Source organism: Paramacrobiotus metropolitanus, unplaced genomic scaffold (assembly GCF_019649055.1).
Source record: "Paramacrobiotus metropolitanus isolate TYO unplaced genomic scaffold, Prichtersi_v1.0 Parri_scaffold0000002, whole genome shotgun sequence".
In the NCBI taxonomy this organism is placed as follows: Eukaryota; Metazoa; Tardigrada; class Eutardigrada; order Parachela; family Macrobiotidae; genus Paramacrobiotus; species Paramacrobiotus metropolitanus.
In genome coordinates, this window is record NW_026570222.1 from 1,570,343 (window position 1) to 1,588,646 (window position 18,304).

At 38.4% G+C, this 18,304-nt stretch overlaps 4 protein-coding genes and 1 long non-coding RNA gene across 7 annotated transcripts; 2 read left to right on the forward strand and 3 right to left on the reverse strand.

The window, feature by feature from the left end:
- Positions 1-87: 87 nt before the first annotated feature.
- On the forward strand, positions 88-1,975 carry LOC129584458 (protein FAM177B-like). The gene is made up of 3 exons (XM_055476625.1): positions 88-590; positions 673-739; positions 1,186-1,975. Exons 1-3 carry the CDS (start codon positions 393-395, stop codon positions 1,479-1,481), a joined length of 561 nt encoding a protein of 186 aa, XP_055332600.1. The 5' UTR covers positions 88-392; the 3' UTR covers positions 1,482-1,975.
- Positions 1,596-7,354, reverse strand: LOC129584441 (uncharacterized). Its single transcript, XM_055476602.1, has 14 exons — positions 6,884-7,354; positions 6,694-6,742; positions 6,195-6,290; positions 5,016-5,042; positions 4,810-4,865; positions 4,539-4,675; positions 4,414-4,465; positions 3,896-3,997; positions 3,468-3,548; positions 3,151-3,187; positions 2,910-2,989; positions 2,774-2,832; positions 2,665-2,695; positions 1,596-2,162 (listed from the first exon to the last, which is right to left on the reverse strand). The coding sequence occupies exons 1-14, from the start codon at positions 7,131-7,133 to the stop codon at positions 1,771-1,773; spliced, it is 1,449 nt and encodes a 482-aa protein (XP_055332577.1). The 5' UTR covers positions 7,134-7,354; the 3' UTR covers positions 1,596-1,770.
- A 376-nt stretch (positions 7,355-7,730) lies between these two features.
- LOC129584449 (transcription factor SUM-1-like) lies at positions 7,731-11,387 on the reverse strand. Its single transcript, XM_055476616.1, has 4 exons — positions 10,189-11,387; positions 9,713-9,816; positions 9,493-9,577; positions 7,731-8,219 (listed from the first exon to the last, which is right to left on the reverse strand). Exons 1-4 carry the CDS (start codon positions 10,979-10,981, stop codon positions 7,975-7,977), a joined length of 1,227 nt encoding a protein of 408 aa, XP_055332591.1. The 5' UTR covers positions 10,982-11,387; the 3' UTR covers positions 7,731-7,974.
- On the forward strand, positions 8,920-11,531 carry LOC129584465 (uncharacterized). The gene is made up of 3 exons (XR_008689897.1): positions 8,920-9,250; positions 10,365-10,993; positions 11,240-11,531. It is a non-coding gene; the product is annotated as an uncharacterized LOC129584465 (long non-coding RNA).
- A 3,140-nt stretch (positions 11,532-14,671) lies between these two features.
- On the reverse strand, positions 14,672-18,023 carry LOC129588371 (uncharacterized). 3 transcript variants are annotated; one of them, XM_055482578.1, is made up of 6 exons: positions 17,631-18,023; positions 17,279-17,461; positions 16,176-16,266; positions 15,660-15,735; positions 15,250-15,324; positions 14,672-15,131 (listed from the first exon to the last, which is right to left on the reverse strand). In XM_055482578.1, exons 3-6 carry the CDS (start codon positions 16,195-16,197, stop codon positions 14,813-14,815), a joined length of 492 nt encoding a protein of 163 aa, XP_055338553.1. In that variant the 5' UTR covers positions 16,198-16,266; positions 17,279-17,461; positions 17,631-18,023; the 3' UTR covers positions 14,672-14,812. The 3 variants fall into 3 exon arrangements, with proteins under 3 accessions (XP_055338553.1, XP_055338545.1, XP_055338537.1); XM_055482570.1 differs by having other exon boundaries at positions 14,672-15,173; XM_055482562.1 differs by having other exon boundaries at positions 14,672-15,173; positions 15,244-15,324.
- Between the last annotated feature and the right edge of the window lie 281 nt (positions 18,024-18,304).

Genomic DNA, 18,304 nt, shown 5'->3' on the forward strand with positions numbered 1-18,304 from the left:
GTTACCTTTTTAAGTCAAACAAGTCAAATTTCCAAACTTACCCACGAAAACAGAAACTTTTCGTCATACGGTGATAGTGAATATTTTGTAATTCTTGTAGCACTTGTTGTTGCGCTTTCGGCTTTCAGTAGGGTTTACAGTTTAGATTACTTTTGGTTATCTGCTGCAGTTTGCCCTACTATTTTCAGTTACCTTTTTATAAGCTTGACGTTTGTGTAAATATTTTAATAATACTTGAACCTTTTGGTTTGTGACATTTCAGAACCGAAAGAAAATGTGACTGGTGCAAACTAACCGTGAGTTCTTTTACCGAGGAATATTTTGTGGAAGCGCACACGGATACGTAATAAGCTTGGACTTGCCCATAATTATTGAGATAGGAGATTAAGAAAATGAGTCATTCCAAAAGCCAGGAGATTTTTACCGTTATCGCGGACGCTAAAATTCGTGAACTGCGTGAAAGCATGGCCGCGAAAGAGGATACATCTGGACATTCCCGAATAATTCACTGTAGCGATGGAACTATCAATCTGGACGAACTGGAAGACGATGACGAGGAAACGAAGGAAATGGGACCTGTCGTTGATCCGGTAAGAATGTTCTTGGGAATGCTAATCAGGACGGAAAATAGGCGGTATATTATACGGTGATTCAATATTTTTTTGTTGTTAGAAAACACTGACATGGGCTCCGTGGGCCTGGTACCAAGCATTGAATGTGGGTGGAAAAGTTCTTAAAGGTGGGTTCTTTTCCAGAATCTCCAGCATTTTTTTAGATTGTAACTGGAGCCTTCTTCGTATTTGTGCATAATATATAACTCGCAGCTGAGCTAATTTGTCGCTTTGCTCCTTTGCTACGATGTCTTCGCCTTTTCGATGGTTTTCTATCTCTGTTCTTTTGGTCTCAGCACGAGTTAAATCCTACTCGTAGGATATTCATTATCTACATCTCTATAACAACACTTTAATTTCCTTTTCCCGTTTACCATGTAAGTAGCTGGTTATGTTAACATGTTAACAATAATCAGATTTTTACTTGATAGAAATATGTTACTGTTGCTATTTTGAGCATTTTCACTTCTATTTCGTCACTGCTTATTCGTTTTTTTTTGCGGTGTTGACCAGAATTTTCACTGCTTTATCTGACAAGTGTACTGTGTAGGTAGTGTCGAAATTGTTTTTGCAGTGTGCGACTTTCTGGGTGAGCATCTGGCCGATTTTTTTGGAATAACTACTCCAAAATACCAACTGGAAATCGATGAGCGTTTGGCTATGATAGAGGAAGAAAAAGCTGAACAGTTGCAGGCGATGGAAGATCACAGGCACTGGGCTGGTCGAAGTGAACCATTAATAGAACTGGGACCGCGTCTGGACGCGGGGGATTTATCACATGATGTTGACAATCAGCTGGAAATCGTTTCCGAACAACCATCAACAGCAGCGCTTGGTCAAGGTGATGCTCCGCTAATGCATTCCAAATAATACGGCCTCGGTGCCGTGATCTTCCGCGATTTTTCGCCAAGCTTACACTGATGGATCTGACGGTTACACAGGTTCCTAGATTTCACGCAAAAATTAATTTGTTTTATGGTTAAATCGACGCGATCCGTACTTTATTATTGATTTTTCTTGTTCAAGCTTTGGTTTAATGACAGAATGTCTTGGCTGTGTTGACAGAATCAGTTTTTTATACGGGTAAATCTCAAAGGCATAAAAAAATCAGATTGAATTATCACAGGCATTGGCATGCTTAAGAAGATCAAAGATCTCTTTAATTAGCGCAGGTATTGTTAGCTGCACCCGGGAGGAAACACGGTCGCGAAAAGGAATCCGGTTGAATCATCTCCGTAATCCCGGCATATGTGCCTGTGCCAGCGGCAAACAGTCCGACTAGCATAATCTCAATGATTAGTGTTTTCTCCCATAATGGAATATCGAAGGACGAAGCGGGATAATTGCTGGCGGGGCCCAGTATTTCTGCTTCGGCTTTGAATTTGCGGTTGAGAATAATGTAGAATAACCCAGGGAAGACAAACGAAAGCATGCCAATGGTGGAGGCGCCCAGCAAATCCAGTAAAACACCGAATGTTGGGATAGTTTCGGCAATGAATACTGATATAAGCAGCAAAACTGTGCGGGTTGCGGCTCGTTTCCACCCGAATGCTGTTATAAAAGCGCGTAATGATTACAGTAATTATAGTTTTCGCTGAAACACATCCAGCTGCAGTGCAGATTAGACAAGAGTAATTTAACTGTGCCACACGCAGATAATGCTAGAGTAGGTCACAATCGTAGTGTGATTAAATTCGAAAACTGTACTTATAGGTTTTGTTACGCCAGGTTAACGACTACCGGACTACGTATATAATTTTCCATTGCCACTCCATTATCATTGCACTAATTCAAAAGTGTGAAGTCTGTAGAGCAAAATTAAAGCGGTTAGGCTACTCTTTCTGTAAGTGTAGATAGAGATCAATGCACTGAACCACTGGTTTGTTATCTATTTTCGGAATTTTTTAGCCGTTTGTGTTTCTATCGACGGACGGCGCAGTTTTGCTAAACAAAATTAGATAACTACGCCGATTGGACAGGAACAATCAGCATCAGGTATTGATCTATTGATAATAAACACAATTTTGGTAATATATATATAGTCTGTACTTACTTTTGGGTACTTTTAAAATTTCTTCGGTTTCCTGTAAAAGATGGACGATGTATTCATATTAAGAATGCATAGATCGTGGAAACTGAAATAAATTGATGTGTGAACTAACTTGAAATACTGCATTCCAAACGATATTAGATGCAAATAGCAAATGCATCGTCACCAAAACTATAAAAGGCAGACATATTTTGTTATTGCAGATTGCAGTCACTACGTACATAACTTAATTGTAATCATACTCATACTTAAAGATGCATATTGTAGACCGCCCGGAGTTATACTTTTTAAAATGTTGGACTTCAGACCCTCGCCATAAACAGCAAATCTGAAGCAAACATTCCAAAAGCTCGTGTAAATACGTGAATGGCATTAATATCAGCCTTACATAAGAAATAGGGTAGGCATCATACGGTCTAGACAGCGCAATGAGCAGTCCACTGCTACTGGAACGACACGGCTCATAATATGCCTACGTAATTGACTTACCCGACAGTAATCATCGGAAGATATAAGATTAGTATCACTAAAACACAGCAAAATATGCATATTAACGTTAATCTTGTAATGTTATTGTTTGTCCTAATGGTAAGTACATATCTATATATTGTTTTCGTTATTTTGTACTAGCAGTAGCGACATTAACACTACTGCCATACATATCCGATTGTTAAACTGCAGTTTTGATAATAGTGACCTTTAAGGAGAATTTGGTATAATGTAGTATAATTAAATGTAGACTCAGTTGAATATTTATAAGTAACTCGCAGTGCGAGTTACTTAGCTCGTACTTCCCAGCTACGCACTTGCGTATGCAAAAAAAGCCGCTCGTCCGAATTTCTTTCCATCCTTCATGTCATCTTGAATTGTAGGGAACGTTGGATGTCCTATACACCGTCAAACGAATTTAAATAAAACCCAGCAAGAGTATAGACCAATTAATTGTTCTGATTACTGTTCCAGTAGGAAATATTTCTGGTGCCGAACTCCGACCGTAATAAGTACATAATTATTTCAGCACGAGATCAAAATTTTGCTACGATGCCAACACAACTACTCGTAAAGCTTATGAAAATTCACTATCGTATCATACAAATAAAACAAATATTCATATTATTTCATCAACAATTCTCAAACATTTTATGCTTTAACAATAAATTCTATCGTGGCAAATCTCTAGATTCACTTATAAAGTCTGAAACCTAATTATACACTGAGTTGCGAATCGCGTTACCTCCGAAGGCGAATGCCATAGTACCAAAAGCCAAAAAGAAAACCGAAAAAGAAGATGTGCCGTATTTAACTCCCGGTGTAAAATCCAACCCCGCTTGAATAACTGCAAACATATTATAGAATATAGCACGATTGCATACTTATGTACGCGTACTTACCTAATTATGAGTCGTAAAGTACGTAGTGCTGATGATTTATGATTTAATGTTTATATAATAAAATTATGAACGTTTTGTTGCCGTTATACACGTTCTCTGAAACAACGAATCTATTGTCATAAAACCATTGTAATTTACAAGGAACGAATCTATTGTCATAAAACCATTGTAATTTACAAGGAACGAATCTATTGTCATAAAACCATTGTCATAAAACCATTGTAATTTTTTTAGTTTAACTAATTTCGTCAAACCTTAAATAATTGTAGAGCAAAATGGTGTTTTCTAACACAAGGGAAAGTAAATGTCTACATTCTACAAGAATGAATGAAATACAAGTTTTTAGGATTAGCTAGCTTACTTATTAAAACTACAGCAATGGCCGTTGCAAGTGCAGCTCCCATAGCCAATGGCTAGAATTTCAGAAAACAAGGCTTATGAAAGTTGCGAAGGTGCGGAGTTGTCGTGCTAAAAAGCATTCCATACCCAAAAATCTTTCGGAGTTCCAAGCCATAAAATGGGACACAATACCGCCGCGACAATAAGTATCCAGTAACACTGGCTTATAGCAATTCCTCCAAGGTTGCAAAATAGTGTCTTCATATTTTCCGCCGCCAAAAGCACTACGATAAATCCCTTCTTCGTTAAAAAACAAATATCCGGCAACCCAAAATAATTTGCAGCAGTACATGTACACTTTATTTAAATACTGCGTTTCTTACTACTTGGAACTTGCGTGGGAAAAGGACAGACTTACAGAAAACAGTTCCTGCTCCGAACAGCGTTATGTTCATACAAATAGACACGGCAATCCTGCATAGAAATATTGTATATTATTTTTGCAAAATTCTGAAATTGCTAACGGCTACTTTAACCATTCGAAAGTAAGTCTCGTGATTTTTAATTTCGACGTGAAACGCGACAATATAATTGTATCGACCAGCGTTAATGATTAGGTGTTACCTTCCCGCTCGACCGCCAGCATGAATTCTGCAAGAAAGAAGTTGTATATAAGGCTCTGATACAAAAAAAATTCAAATACAGTAATTTTCATCCTGTGTAATGTCTTGGCGTCCCGTGTTGCTCACGTAAATATTCTTGTACAGTACGGTACTTTTACAATTAAGGACCAGTACTCATATCATCAGTCATATGCACTATCTACATATCTACACCTCGTTCACGCCAAGTTGGCGGTGCGTCATTTTAATTTTCTGCCGAATCGTGTGGCGCATGTTTTGCTTATCTTTTTAAAGTTTTTAGTGCAATTTTCTTTTTTGCATTTGTTGAGCAAAAACGTTATCGATTTTCGGTAGCGGTGTCGCGAGAAACACCTTCCTAAGCGAAGGCACCGATGGAGCAAGTCATCGCAGTGCTGAAACGCAGTTTAATTCAGCCAGAAATTCAGGAAAGACTTTAGGCGCTTGAAATTAAGGTCAGTTTGGGGACCCCCACGAAAGTGCTTCGTAAACAAGAACTAAAAGTCAACGGCTAGACCAGACCTGCAAAACGCCTAGGGGAGCGAAATCGTTTTTTCGCCAAAACAAAGCACTAGTGGAAAAAAGAGGTGGTGTCAACTGAAAACTGTTTCAATGGAGTGTCGCGCGCCTATGGTGAGGACGGTAGTGAACAAGTATTGCCCAACACCTTGTGAATTTTATTTTGTGGAGTGTGGTCGAGGAGGACTTCCCACGGCTGTATGGTGACCTCGCGAAGGAGGTCGTCCTACAGTTTGGCCACGCCCACCGTTATACCGGTGCCCTGACCCAGGAGTGACATCAAGTTAATGGTGTTCAGTGCACCCCAAAGGGCCAATGTATGGCCAAGTCAACAGTCTCAGCGTTCTTGGGCTACCTCATAAACGGAAATTTAGAACGAATTTTATGTCGGCGGGAGGAAACCGGAATAGCTGGACTGCAGCGCATTGTTGAAGTGGTCTCCTCTAGTGTTAAAATTCCTGTAATTCTAAACAAGCGCAAATCCTTGGAACCTTAGTTGCAAATGGTGTTGGATAGATTCATTAATAACATAAAAGTTAAATAAAGTTAAATTTACAGAAGTGGTTCGTGGGAATTTTTTAAATAGAAACCGCCAACTTGGCGTGAACGAGGTGTATATATAATTATGTTAAACAGAATCTACCCAATAGCTTGGTACGGGTAACGGCAGCCGCCTCTGTACTCAGGATAATGATCTTGTAGCATCGTCCAGCAGCGACCAAGAACCGTTCCGGTATACCTAAAAGAAAACACTTAATCCAAAAAAATTTGGCAGAATGGACAATCTTAAAAAAGCTGATGTCATTCACATTTAAATGGGAAAGCTTTAATTTCTCTGTAAATCGCTGCCACATTGAGTTATGCAAACGCAAGGCTGGTCATCTTTCAAGCAAAAACATTATTCTCCACTATACAACATATTTGTCATTTTCAAATCACTAAAACTATAGAAGTACTTCATTATAAAGCGAGAAAGTGTCCGAACACGTCGCAATTCGCACTGTAATTAATACTGGTACAATTTAGATAGCGGTGACAAAACAACTACTTTTTCGATTTGACAGCACAAATCGAAAAAGTGCATAACACCTACTGTACATACTTGCACAGACTGTATGCAGTAGCTAACGATAAGTACTAACCCGCTACAGAGTCCGCAGAATATCACAACAAGTAATCCCGACCATCCACCTATTAATTGGCAATACAAACGGATGTGTTAAAATGTAATGCCAAGTAGATAATTATTTGCGTAAATGCTTGACTAAATGGATCAACAAGTGCTGGTGTACTGGGCGTCTGGGATGCATAGCTGCATACCTGTTTACATACCGGTGTCATGGAGAGCTTTGGGCATTGCGAGGATTCCCACCCCTGCTACCTCTCCAACAAGAAAGAAAGCGGTTCGACCAACTGTCAAACCATGCTCCTTTTCTACCGGATGATCTTCCGTGGCATCACCAAGAACCTCTCCAGTGACGCCATCACCTGGAGGGATCAAAGGGTCACGATCAAAAGCCGATCCGTTGGCATCAATCTCATCCGCGTGAATGATTGGTGCAGCGTCATCGTCAGGAGACATTTTATTAAAAAAATATCGGCGCTATATAAACAGTTGTTATTCTGACTGTCGACAGGGTACTGCAAAAATCTAGCGCCGGATGTATAATATAATTTTGTTCCGGATATAAGGATTACTCATTATAACACACGCGATGTTGTAATGAATATCCTTCGAACTAGGGTGGTGATACTGGTATGCAGTCGACCCACGTTGTTCGTGAACTGGGTTTTAATCGGTGATCTAACATCAAAATTATCGCTGTCCGCAAGATCGGAAGCGACAGTTCTGTTAAAAACTTTCAGATTATGTTCCATTCAGCCATTGTCGCATTTATTCAGCTTTTTGCTTATCCCATACGACTTTGACTCTCGATAACAGTATAACGAACTCTTCGTTTATGCAGGTATAAGTATACATATCAGGTACAAACTTGCAACTTGCCGCAAAAACAGTTATCTCAACAGTAGCCCATATATGCACAAAACTGTACATTACTGGAATGGATGATATGCAACAATAATAGCAAACTTAAACGACAGAAAACTTCAGTAGCAATGCATATGATGTAGAACTTCCATGGGGTGCTGCTCAAATGAATTTTTGATAATTGCTGCTATAACCATTAATTTTAATCACTAATATGGCTTTCACTCATGCTTCACAGAATACGATACCATACCGCACAATTTCGAAATTCCGCCTAGGCACACAGGCGGTTATTATTAAGAATATTTTTTCATCTCACCAACATTGAACATATAATACATAGCCCAATTTTTATTTGTCTTCTGTACAGTTCATTTCAGGTTAGTAAAGACCGTCAAAAACTATAGTTTTCATGTTCCATGTAAATAGGCGTTTATTGATGAAAAGCTAGCGGATCACCAACATTAACCGCAGCCGCCGCATGCTGCACTGCCCCGTTGTGAGGTAGCTGTTCCTGTAGAATCGTATCTGATTTCAATGAATTAAACATGGCAGCATCCAAGAGTTTTGAGCGGGCAGTAGGACTGATACTTTTCACAATCATTGATAAACAATCCAAGCTTGAGATATGGCTGGCATCTTGCTCGCACTGTGGGGTCCCAATAGGAGCGGGAGATTCTAAACAGTAAAATATTTTGAATTTTGTCGGCTTTTATGATGAATATTTATTAGCAGCATAGTTGTATTAAGAAGATGATTATGTTTTATTGCATGTATATGCGTTTCGAAAGTTTTTGGTAATTACAATACCAGACGCAGTCAGTCAGATAAATTATTATTTTGACACAAGGTCAAATTCATTATCGGTCAGCTTGTGTATGTCTGACTTTTCTAATTAAATTGTCCCAAGACAATCTGAGTAAACGGAACTCTTTTAAATTTTAATGTAAAATCGTAAAATATTTCAAATTTCTATACAAACAAAGTTCTATGCAAATGTTTTTTAATCATTTTTTTCCGTTGGTTTAATAATACGTAAAAACATAGGGCGTATGTTTTATGATTTAAATACACTGTACACAATATACACAAAAGCATAACCAGGGTATATATAATGTACTCGTAGATATAAAGTACTGTACTACTCCCAGCAACTCTAACGGGGGGTGAGTTTTGCATAACTGTCCAGGTTTAGAGTAGTAGATAAAGGAAACCCACACCTTGGCAGAACCTTACACATTATACAGGTATGTAACACGTTCGAAGTATTTTGCGAATTGATAAAGGCATTCAGCTTATTAATTGCGAGTTCGTACTAACAATAACAGCAACTGCATTCCAAAGTGTACGTGCAGTTAATAATTACTGTGTAGAATAATAGAACGATTGTTTACAAGGCGAGCCAACAAATTTCTTCGATGAATCAATTATAAATGGAAACATTTTTCTACATTCCTAGATCTAGAATCTAGATCATCGCGATAATTCTTTCAAGTTTACGAAGCATATCGAAATCATTTAACTCTGCTCAGTCGTCACATTTTTGGTGTTGTATATTTGATATCCATAAGGATTCCCCTCCCATAGCGAAGATTAGCATGGTGGTAGGTTTGGAATTATGTTCTGAATTAATTACACATCGGATTTTGACAGCGATTTTGTGATATACGACGGTTGCTGTACGCGGTGTTTGAAATCTGGATAATAAAGTAAGTAAACGGTTAATGAATAAAATCACCTACGCTGGTGACCTTTATTATTTTCTACGACGGTTGACAAAGTAATTTTCAAAGCGCCGTTCTTTGATAAATGATACTAATATTCAAGAACATGCGGCACAAGCGAATTAATGAAATCACCTATTCATCTACAGTCATTTTTTTTCCTGATGGGTGAATTCCTAAATCCCTGAAATTTATATATATGAAATAACAGTACAGTGCTTTCTTACCATTGGATTCCGATTCATTTCCGGAAAATGGCGCTAGCAAACGCTCGGGATAATTAGTTAATGAAGTGGAAGCTTGCGACAATGCCTGGAAAATAGGAAAATAGTGTTCCGTACGTTTCGCAAAAAAACTTTTCGAAAGTTTTTGACTACAGCCGTAGCAGGTTTAAAAAAGCGGCAGCAAGTAAGCTGATTAATTTAGAGCTGCCGCTTAGAAGCTCACCTGATGGTCGTTTACTCGAAGAGCAGAACGGCAAGCAACATTGTCATTCCCACGCAAAAATGCGCTGGTGGTATGGTTATTATTTTTCAGAAGCTGCTCTAATCCTGAAATCGAAACTCATTATGATCTAGGTTTCGGAAAGCACGTAATTAACACATGTTTAGCCGTTATCGTTGTACACATTCATTCGAATACATATATACATCGAAACCATCCTCGTCATTATATCTCTCACAGATTGTTGCGCGCATTATTACTATACAATGTTGACGCCGCTTTAACCAAAACAATCTTTACTTGGCCCCAAAAGTTTAAATCATTAAAACTATGCATAATGATGTACGGAAAATTTTACCGCACCATTACGTGTACTCGTACGTAGTGAAATTATACATTAGCTGCAACACTAAATCACCTGTATGATAGCCTTATTACATAACGTTAACGTATTTATTAACATTTGAAAGTTTGCTAACCTTCAATATATTCTATTGCATGGCGGAGAATCTCTATTTTGGGCAGTCGCTGATTAGGGTTTGGACACGTTCGACGTTTTAAAATCTCAAAAGCCTCATTAACACGACGGAGCCGGCGGCGCTCGCGCATGGTAGCCGCTTTGCGTCGATCGACGGTGACAGCCTTACGTTTACAGGCTTTGCAGGCCCACAATAAACAACGGCGCTGTCCATGTCCGTGAATATTCGGCGGTGCCAGGACATGCGGAATATGGTTATCGTTCTCCCCATCTAAATCTTCCGAATACCTTTCACTGCAGTTTTCATCATCGTAATCACTGGCTCCTTTTGGCGGCTGTTTAACACGATTTGCCATACCGATGATACCGGCATCTACCGCTTTCTGTGGCATGTTAGAGGAAAAGGTCATCTGCATGCCGGATGCGCTGGTGAGGAGTTTGTGAGAGCTATCAGAAAGTCCAGTTGCATCTGATGGAAATTGATCATTTCGCCGCGGTGTATCTTGTAAGATTACTGTGCTGCTTCTGTCATTAATCGTGCCTGTTGTTGCCGATCCATTAGCCACTGCAGCCGGGAAAGTGTACGTCGACAGCGACTGCTGTTGTGCTGACACAACGGAGCAGGATTCTTCGTTAAACGGCGATTGCGCCGGCTGTGGCATTAAATTCGGCGGATAAATGGGCAAATTTAAATGTTGATAGTTGTCTGTCTTTAATCCATACGAATATGGATAGTGATCAGCAAAATAATTGCTCTGCGCGTAGACGGGATACTGCGGATGCTGATTGTCCATTTCGCCACGCAGGTCAGATGTCACACATAAGATTTACACAATTATTAACAACAACCAGAGATCTGATAATCGGTTGCTGACGGGCGGCCGCCACCAACTATGTCACCGATTTACAATTGCTGAATGTGCAAAACTGGAAGGAATTTTTCGCTGGCTGTAAAACGACGAAAACGAAACTACGTACCAAAAGGCCGACCAAGACGGACAGGAAAAATCAAGCGCTGACTAGAGAATGAAAGATTTTATTTTTCTTTGCAGGATCCATTTACAATGCACGTCATTCTCATCTTGGAGTTCGTTAGTGATCTCTTGGCTGCGGCTAAGCTGCCTAGCCTGTCTAACATCCATTATGCTCCTTTGCCCTGTAGATTTCACTACTTGTCACAACCCATTCGTTCTTTCCCTGCGCCAAAAATATCCTGTTCGGACATTTGAGGATTTATCTTTCTAACGACTCTATGAATTTTCTTCATCGATTACAGTTGGCAAAAAGGGTGACATGTTGCTGCTCTAATTTTGCTCTACCGTCAAAAGTTAATTGTGGCCTTTATCGCGCTTCCTTTCCAAACGCAGCGCATTTTACTGGCTTCAGCTTGTGAATATTATGGAGAAATTTTTAACTTTAGAAGATTAAATGTGTGCATCACCAGCTTATCACTACTTATCACTACTTAAAGTCTTAAACTGCAAAACTGCACCTCGTCCTTAATTTGTTATATAGTTATAGGCACAAAAAAGCGAGAAAGTTATAAAAGGTCATTAAATATTTCTGTAGGCTCAAGTATGGACTACGTATGTACAAGTTCATCACAGTCGCGCGTACGTTTTAACTTATCTGAAAAGTAAAACAGAAGTCAAGTTGAATAGAGTGGTTTTGTAAAGCTTTCCAGATTCTTTTTAATACGCCAACTGCATTGTGTTTTTCAACTTTTCTAGACTTAAAACACCACATCTCATGGACCAACAATTCAGTAGCTATGACCATGAGAATATTTACCGTTCGCGCTGACAAGCAACCGCACGCAAAGTATAGACATCATTAAATTAAAATCTAGTTTCTCACAAATTAATCAAAAGCACTTTGGGTGCTTTAATTAGACTGATGAATGAAGAGCACCCGCAGGCAGTCTTGGCTAAGACTGGAGTAACGAGGAAGACCGTCTGCACTGGCATATGCACCCCGTTTCACCTTCTGTCCTTATGCGACCGGACCGTAGCATACCGACACGCTATCAGCTGCAGTATCATTGTCCTAGATTTGTCTGGTAAATGGGTTATTCAATAAAAGGTGTCATCTGAGGTTACGACAATCTGATCCGCGAAGGCTTGCATCCGGTTGGTAGCGCTCTGACTTCTGAGTGCTGGCTTACTTTATGGTCATCTGAATCGTTGGCTAGTTCATTATTATAGGCAGTCGATCAAACACCTGCCTCCATTGCAGATGCATATGAACCTTAATATAGCTGCCATTATTGAGACTCAATGAGAGAGTTCTTGCATTACCAAAACAGTAGAAACCGACCTGTCTGCACAGCTGCAAAATAACACAACACTTAATTATTTGCCTTTAATCTTAGCGAAAATCTAAATAGTCAGCAAGTGTTATGCGATCTGGTAATGACAATACGTGCCGTCATTAATGTCCATGCATAGCGGCTCATCCTTGGTACTGTCTAAATCGTCTATTTCATTGTCCATGTCACAATTACAAAATGGTGCTCTTTATAAAATTTTTTAGTCAAACCGATAATTGACCTAAAGAAATAGAAAGTTATTAATACGACCCCACATGGGCCAAAGATTAGCAGAAAACTATAGAAGAAAATAACCGAATCGCGTTAGGAGTTACTTAATTATCCACTAAAAAAATCAGTTTGCTGTTTGCGGTTATCGTGATCGTCATAGCGAAATATCACGTAAATACTCGCTAGCCGAGTATCTTCTTTCGCATGCTCTCAACCTCTCTGTTGGACTATGTATTATTGGCCAAGAAAGAATGTGTTGTTCAAAGGGTGCGAGTAATGCCTTTCACCACGTTCAACATGGATGCCCATCACAGCTTCTTGAAGCAATTTAAAAACCCATTTGCTTTTGCAAGCTCAGCGCCGCTGCTTAAAGACGTGTTTGTAAGGCCGTATTCCAGGGCTAACACACATGAGAGAGTAACTAGGATCTATCTTCTTTTCTGGTGACACGACGTCAAGTGTCAACTTGGAAGAGAAACAATTAATTGAATTAGTGGTCGTATTTTACGCCACATAAATCCTGTCATTCCATTTGCGTGGGCTCTCCGCCGCGTGCATGTAGCCGCCTGTAACTGGTAAATAGCCTGCGATGCGCAGTTCTATTCGCAGCGAATTCTGTCTCTCTTGCGCTGCACTGTAATTATTTTTGCATCTTGTTTATTCGCATTTCGTATTGCGTCATACGCTCTTCTGTGCATGATTTTTTTTGATCATGTACGCAAAAAATTATTCCAGCAAAAATGAAACACAAAATTTACCATAAAGGCAGACCTCATTTAAAATCAGCTCACGAGCAGTTAAGCGTAACATGTACAATCCACGAGAAAGCAGCATAGAAACATGCCCGTATAATTTTAAATAAAAATCTATTTCTGAAATACCGATGTTTTGCTGTTATTTTTGCCCAATGGGAGTCATAGCTAATAAATGCCTAAGGATTTCCTATTTAGAAACGTATGGTTTTATCGCACGAAAGACTGCATCAAAAATCTTTTAAAATGTTACAAAGCTAACAGCTTCGATATTCTGATAACATATTATTATACACCAAGAGAAAAATTTGGTCTAAAGACAAGCGTTCTATAGTTGCTAGAGCAGTTGACATGTCCTGCTAGTAATTTACAGACTGTACTTGTGCAGATGGTTTCGGATAAATGAATAGCGCCATCGTAGTTATGTACTGTACATTATTAATTGTTTCGTAGTCCAATGCCGGCACTGAACGAGTGACTACAAAGTACCGGAGTCTTATATAAGCACCCAACCCATGGGCCATAGTGAACACGTGTGAATTAACTGAATGCAAATAAACATTATAGTCACGATTTGACAATTGACAGAAATCTGATACGTTTGATACGGCAACATCTCTAAACGAATCTCATCCTTCATCGGAGAGATCAGATTTTGCAGTGTTAATATTCGGAAGCGAAAAAGTACTACAGTTCTACCTTTCAAAAATATGCAAACGTTTGGTAATCACCTTTATTCTTAGACGAAGACTTTGAATAACTTTCGCGGCGATCACCTAATTGGCTAATTAAGACTGGCTAATTAAAAACAGTTTCTTTTGTTGTCACATATTTAGGTTGTTATAACTGAGCTGCGTTTTGATGACCTTTAACACTGACCAAAATTTACCAACCATAACAATCATTTTTTAAAAATTAATGTAGGCTATAGCTGACAATCTGCCTTATACACATAGCGTTGTCAGACACATCACCGGGCATATACATATGCAGGTAACTAACCGAACTAGCGCAAGGTGTATTTCAAGTAAAAAATACATATTATTTTGATGGATTTGCTTTCCGAAGAAATTCTGCACGTTGACCTGTGTGGCAAACCGCTTGTTGTATAAATATATTGTATAAATTAATATATATATGTATAGAGTTCGCTCTCGTAATTTATGCGGCTGACATAAGAATCAAAAGAAAGTTGAAGACTAGAAGCTCCATTATAAACTAAACAACGACAACTAATTAGTACTCGTATGTTTAGCATGCAAAAATAGGGACAAGAATAATGAAACAAACAATTTAAGCAAATTCCGAAAACATTTGCAAGGGTGCACACAACTCTAACGGTCCTTCGGAAACATGTTTTTCTCAGCGGAAGTGAAATTTTTATCCGACGAGAAATAATTATACAGTCTAACAAAATTAACATTAGTATCCGCGAAAAGATTGTTATTAATATCTGATGATGATTGATCATGAATGCTAACTTCTCCTGAGTGAGTTGCATCGGTTTTATCCGGAAATTTTATTTGAGGAAATAAATTCTTTATGAACATTTCGTGGCTGATGCCTAATATGGGAGCGGGGTCAATTTTACCGGAAATAACGTCCTCGGCAAAATAACTGTGGTAAATGTCGATGTCCGTGGGATACACTATACTGTTAAAAAAGCGCAGATATGCGGCCAAATAATCAACCACCCTAAAATTAAGATGCTTAATTCACCACGATATGTTTGTAACATTTGTTGGGTTCTCTTAAAATATGTTACGTGTACCTGGCCTGATTGGCACGGGGTTCGATCCCTGGCAATAGCTCGCGAAGTCTGGCGAACGCTTTTCCAGCGCGGCATCTAGGAAAAGATCCATGAATATTTGCATATTTGGACTGCTTTACATAATCAGCCATGTGAATGCAAGTACACTGTAATCGAATAGCCAACCGCCCACTGGATGATATTTTACGATAATATCAAATTTATTCGTCATAATGATATTGACCAAAAATTATATCGTACCATTATTTTTGCGTTTAATCTTACTAAGCGGGAATGATGACGATGTTGCTCTGCGTTAAAAGACGATGAATACTAGAGTAGTATATACGAGTACAATCGTAAAAAGCAGCTATATCGTGCCATAAGATTGTAATAGTAATTAAAGTTCAATATAAACAGTCAGTTGTTACCTTCTTTGCCGTTGCCGCAGAGCATGAGCTTCGGCATTTTTAACGTTCTTTTTTTTAGAGTTAACAGCCTTGATCCCTGAAAAGTCATGTCATAAAATACAGAAAATTTGGCAATTAATGCTGGTAGAAACACATTCCTACCACGTTCACTTAATTACATTATTATTTACACCATACTTCGTCTTAGTACATGTTTGTTAGTTAAGTGAAATAAATGGCCTTAATATTTGAATTAATAATACTTTACAAAACTTAGCGTTAGACCAGAATTGTTTTGTAAAAAACAAACCTTTCTTTTAGCAACTGAATACATTAATCATAACTGAATATTTTGATTCGCTGCTTTTTTCATAGAGTAGCTTACATTATACCGAGGAAACTGTATGATACCACAAAGTATAAACTTGAAAGCAAATGGCAGAAAGGCAGAAAATAAGCTATGCATTTAATAAGTAATTTTGAAGACGCAAAAAATACCTGAAGAGCACATATACATGATTATCTAAAAATATTTACCGGTAGAGGCATTCAATAACATTTGATTGTTATTTGTCCGCTGCTCGCTGGTCTTTGAGATTGGTTTCTGGATATCCTTTTACGTTGATACCTTGGTCACAAAAACTTTTTAATACTTTGTGTATTATAGTTTACCAAGTTTTTTCGTTTTTATATAATGAAGATCGCTTAAATATATGTAAGTATAATACAACCCGATGTCGAAATTATATAGAAATGTAATAATATATCAAGGAACTAGATCTATAATATAACTACAAAAAAAGCTGAGGCATCGAGATCGGAAAAACCAGAACCTAATAAAAAAAACTGTAAACGCCATTAGATTCAGCATGTTTAGAAACTGTGTCACATGCATTTTATTTCTTAAAAAAATTATTTAAACCCGTCCCACCGATGCCGGTTTCGGCAGAACTGGCTTCGGTAAGGCTTTCAAGGTGACCTTGAGAATAATAGCCGTATTTCAATAATAGCCGTATTTCATAATAGCCGTAGACAGTCCGTATTTCAATTAACTTACGTAAAGTGTATCATAATATCTATATTACTAAACATACGTACGGGTTTATTAATATTATGACAGACTGACAGTCTGTCAGCGATCGCAAAGCAACACATTCTTGGAATTAATGTACTTATTTGTAATAGTCATCAGCCAATATTCATCCGCGCTGGGCTTGTTAAAGTATTAAGTATGTACTACAATAAATTTGTAGTTATTTTATTTGCAAACATGTTGAATTTTAATTGCCTGATTGCTGTTCAAATGTTCAATTTTAAATGCCTAAAAAATCCGATTCTTGGTTTAATTAGCCCAGGTTTCGAAGGAAACAGAAGCCAGTGAACAAAACTGCTAAGGCAGTGAGTGACCCAGCTACCGCCACTGTCCAGTGAACAAAACGAAATCACTAGCGGCTGTGGATCACAAGAAACGCGGAGGCGAAGCCGCAGCGGTTTCTTGTACAGATATATTAATAATATAGTATGTAGATATTGTAATTATAAATTATGCATCTTAGAATGGAAGGGTACATGCATATTATTAAGAACAATGCAGGGTCAAAATAGAACAATAATTCGTTATAATATAACAATATTTTTACTTTTTCCTTGGTTGAAGTCCATCTGATGAAGCATCACGCTTGTCTGCTCTTTCTAGAGAGGGAACAGAATTTTGTGTAGATGCAGTCCACAAAATTTCGGCAGAAGATATTTGTCCAACTTCCGAATGCGCGCCTGAACTCATCTGGTTGCATTCCTGAAAGCATCCTGGTCCTGCTTCAAATCTGCGGGTTTTACGGATTGATTAATAACGTGCATCGAATTTTAAATAGATTTGTTTGAACAGATATAGGAGTATTACATAAACATTTATTATTGTTTATGATTCTGACGCGTAACAGTTAACATTATTATCGCGTAACAGTATCATTAACTATATTAAAATGCACGTACGGCTGGTCAATTTCTGAGTGTTCTTCTTCAAAGTTTGACGCATTGGATGGTTTTGCGTGACCAATGAAACTGAATATTTGTTGCTCGCATTTTCCATTTCGTTGGACGGCCAAACAATTTCCTGCCATTTCGACCATGGGATGAGGAACTTCTTCAGTTGTGCACAATTTCTGATGTTCGGCAAATGCAAAACTAACTGATGCACGACAGTTTTATGTTTCTGTTAAAAGTCTGGAATCCTGTCCTAAATAGTGAACTTCCACCTTTACTCCGGCTCTCTAACGTGGTTTGGTAGGTTGTCACGCTCACATGCTCAAATTGAAAGCTGGATGTTTCCTACGCAACTTTTCACATTTTCTTTACCGTTGCATCGCTCTAATCAGACAGCGGAGGCTGTCGTTATCCATGGTTAGGTGAATGTTAGAGCAAGATTGCAAGGAGACAAGGTCACCGCAACAGCTGTTACTATAAGTACTTCTTGTTTGACACTGAATAAATAAATATACGAGTAAAATCCGTGAAATAAAGTATAGTTACTTTTTAAATAGCGAGTATGCCGTCCTCGAGCGTATTATGTACAGAGTCACAGACCATGAAATATTCAAAAAGACTGTATGTGTAAGTTTTGATTTGCAAAGTGTGCTTCATTTACAATGCGACAACTGGAGTCTGAT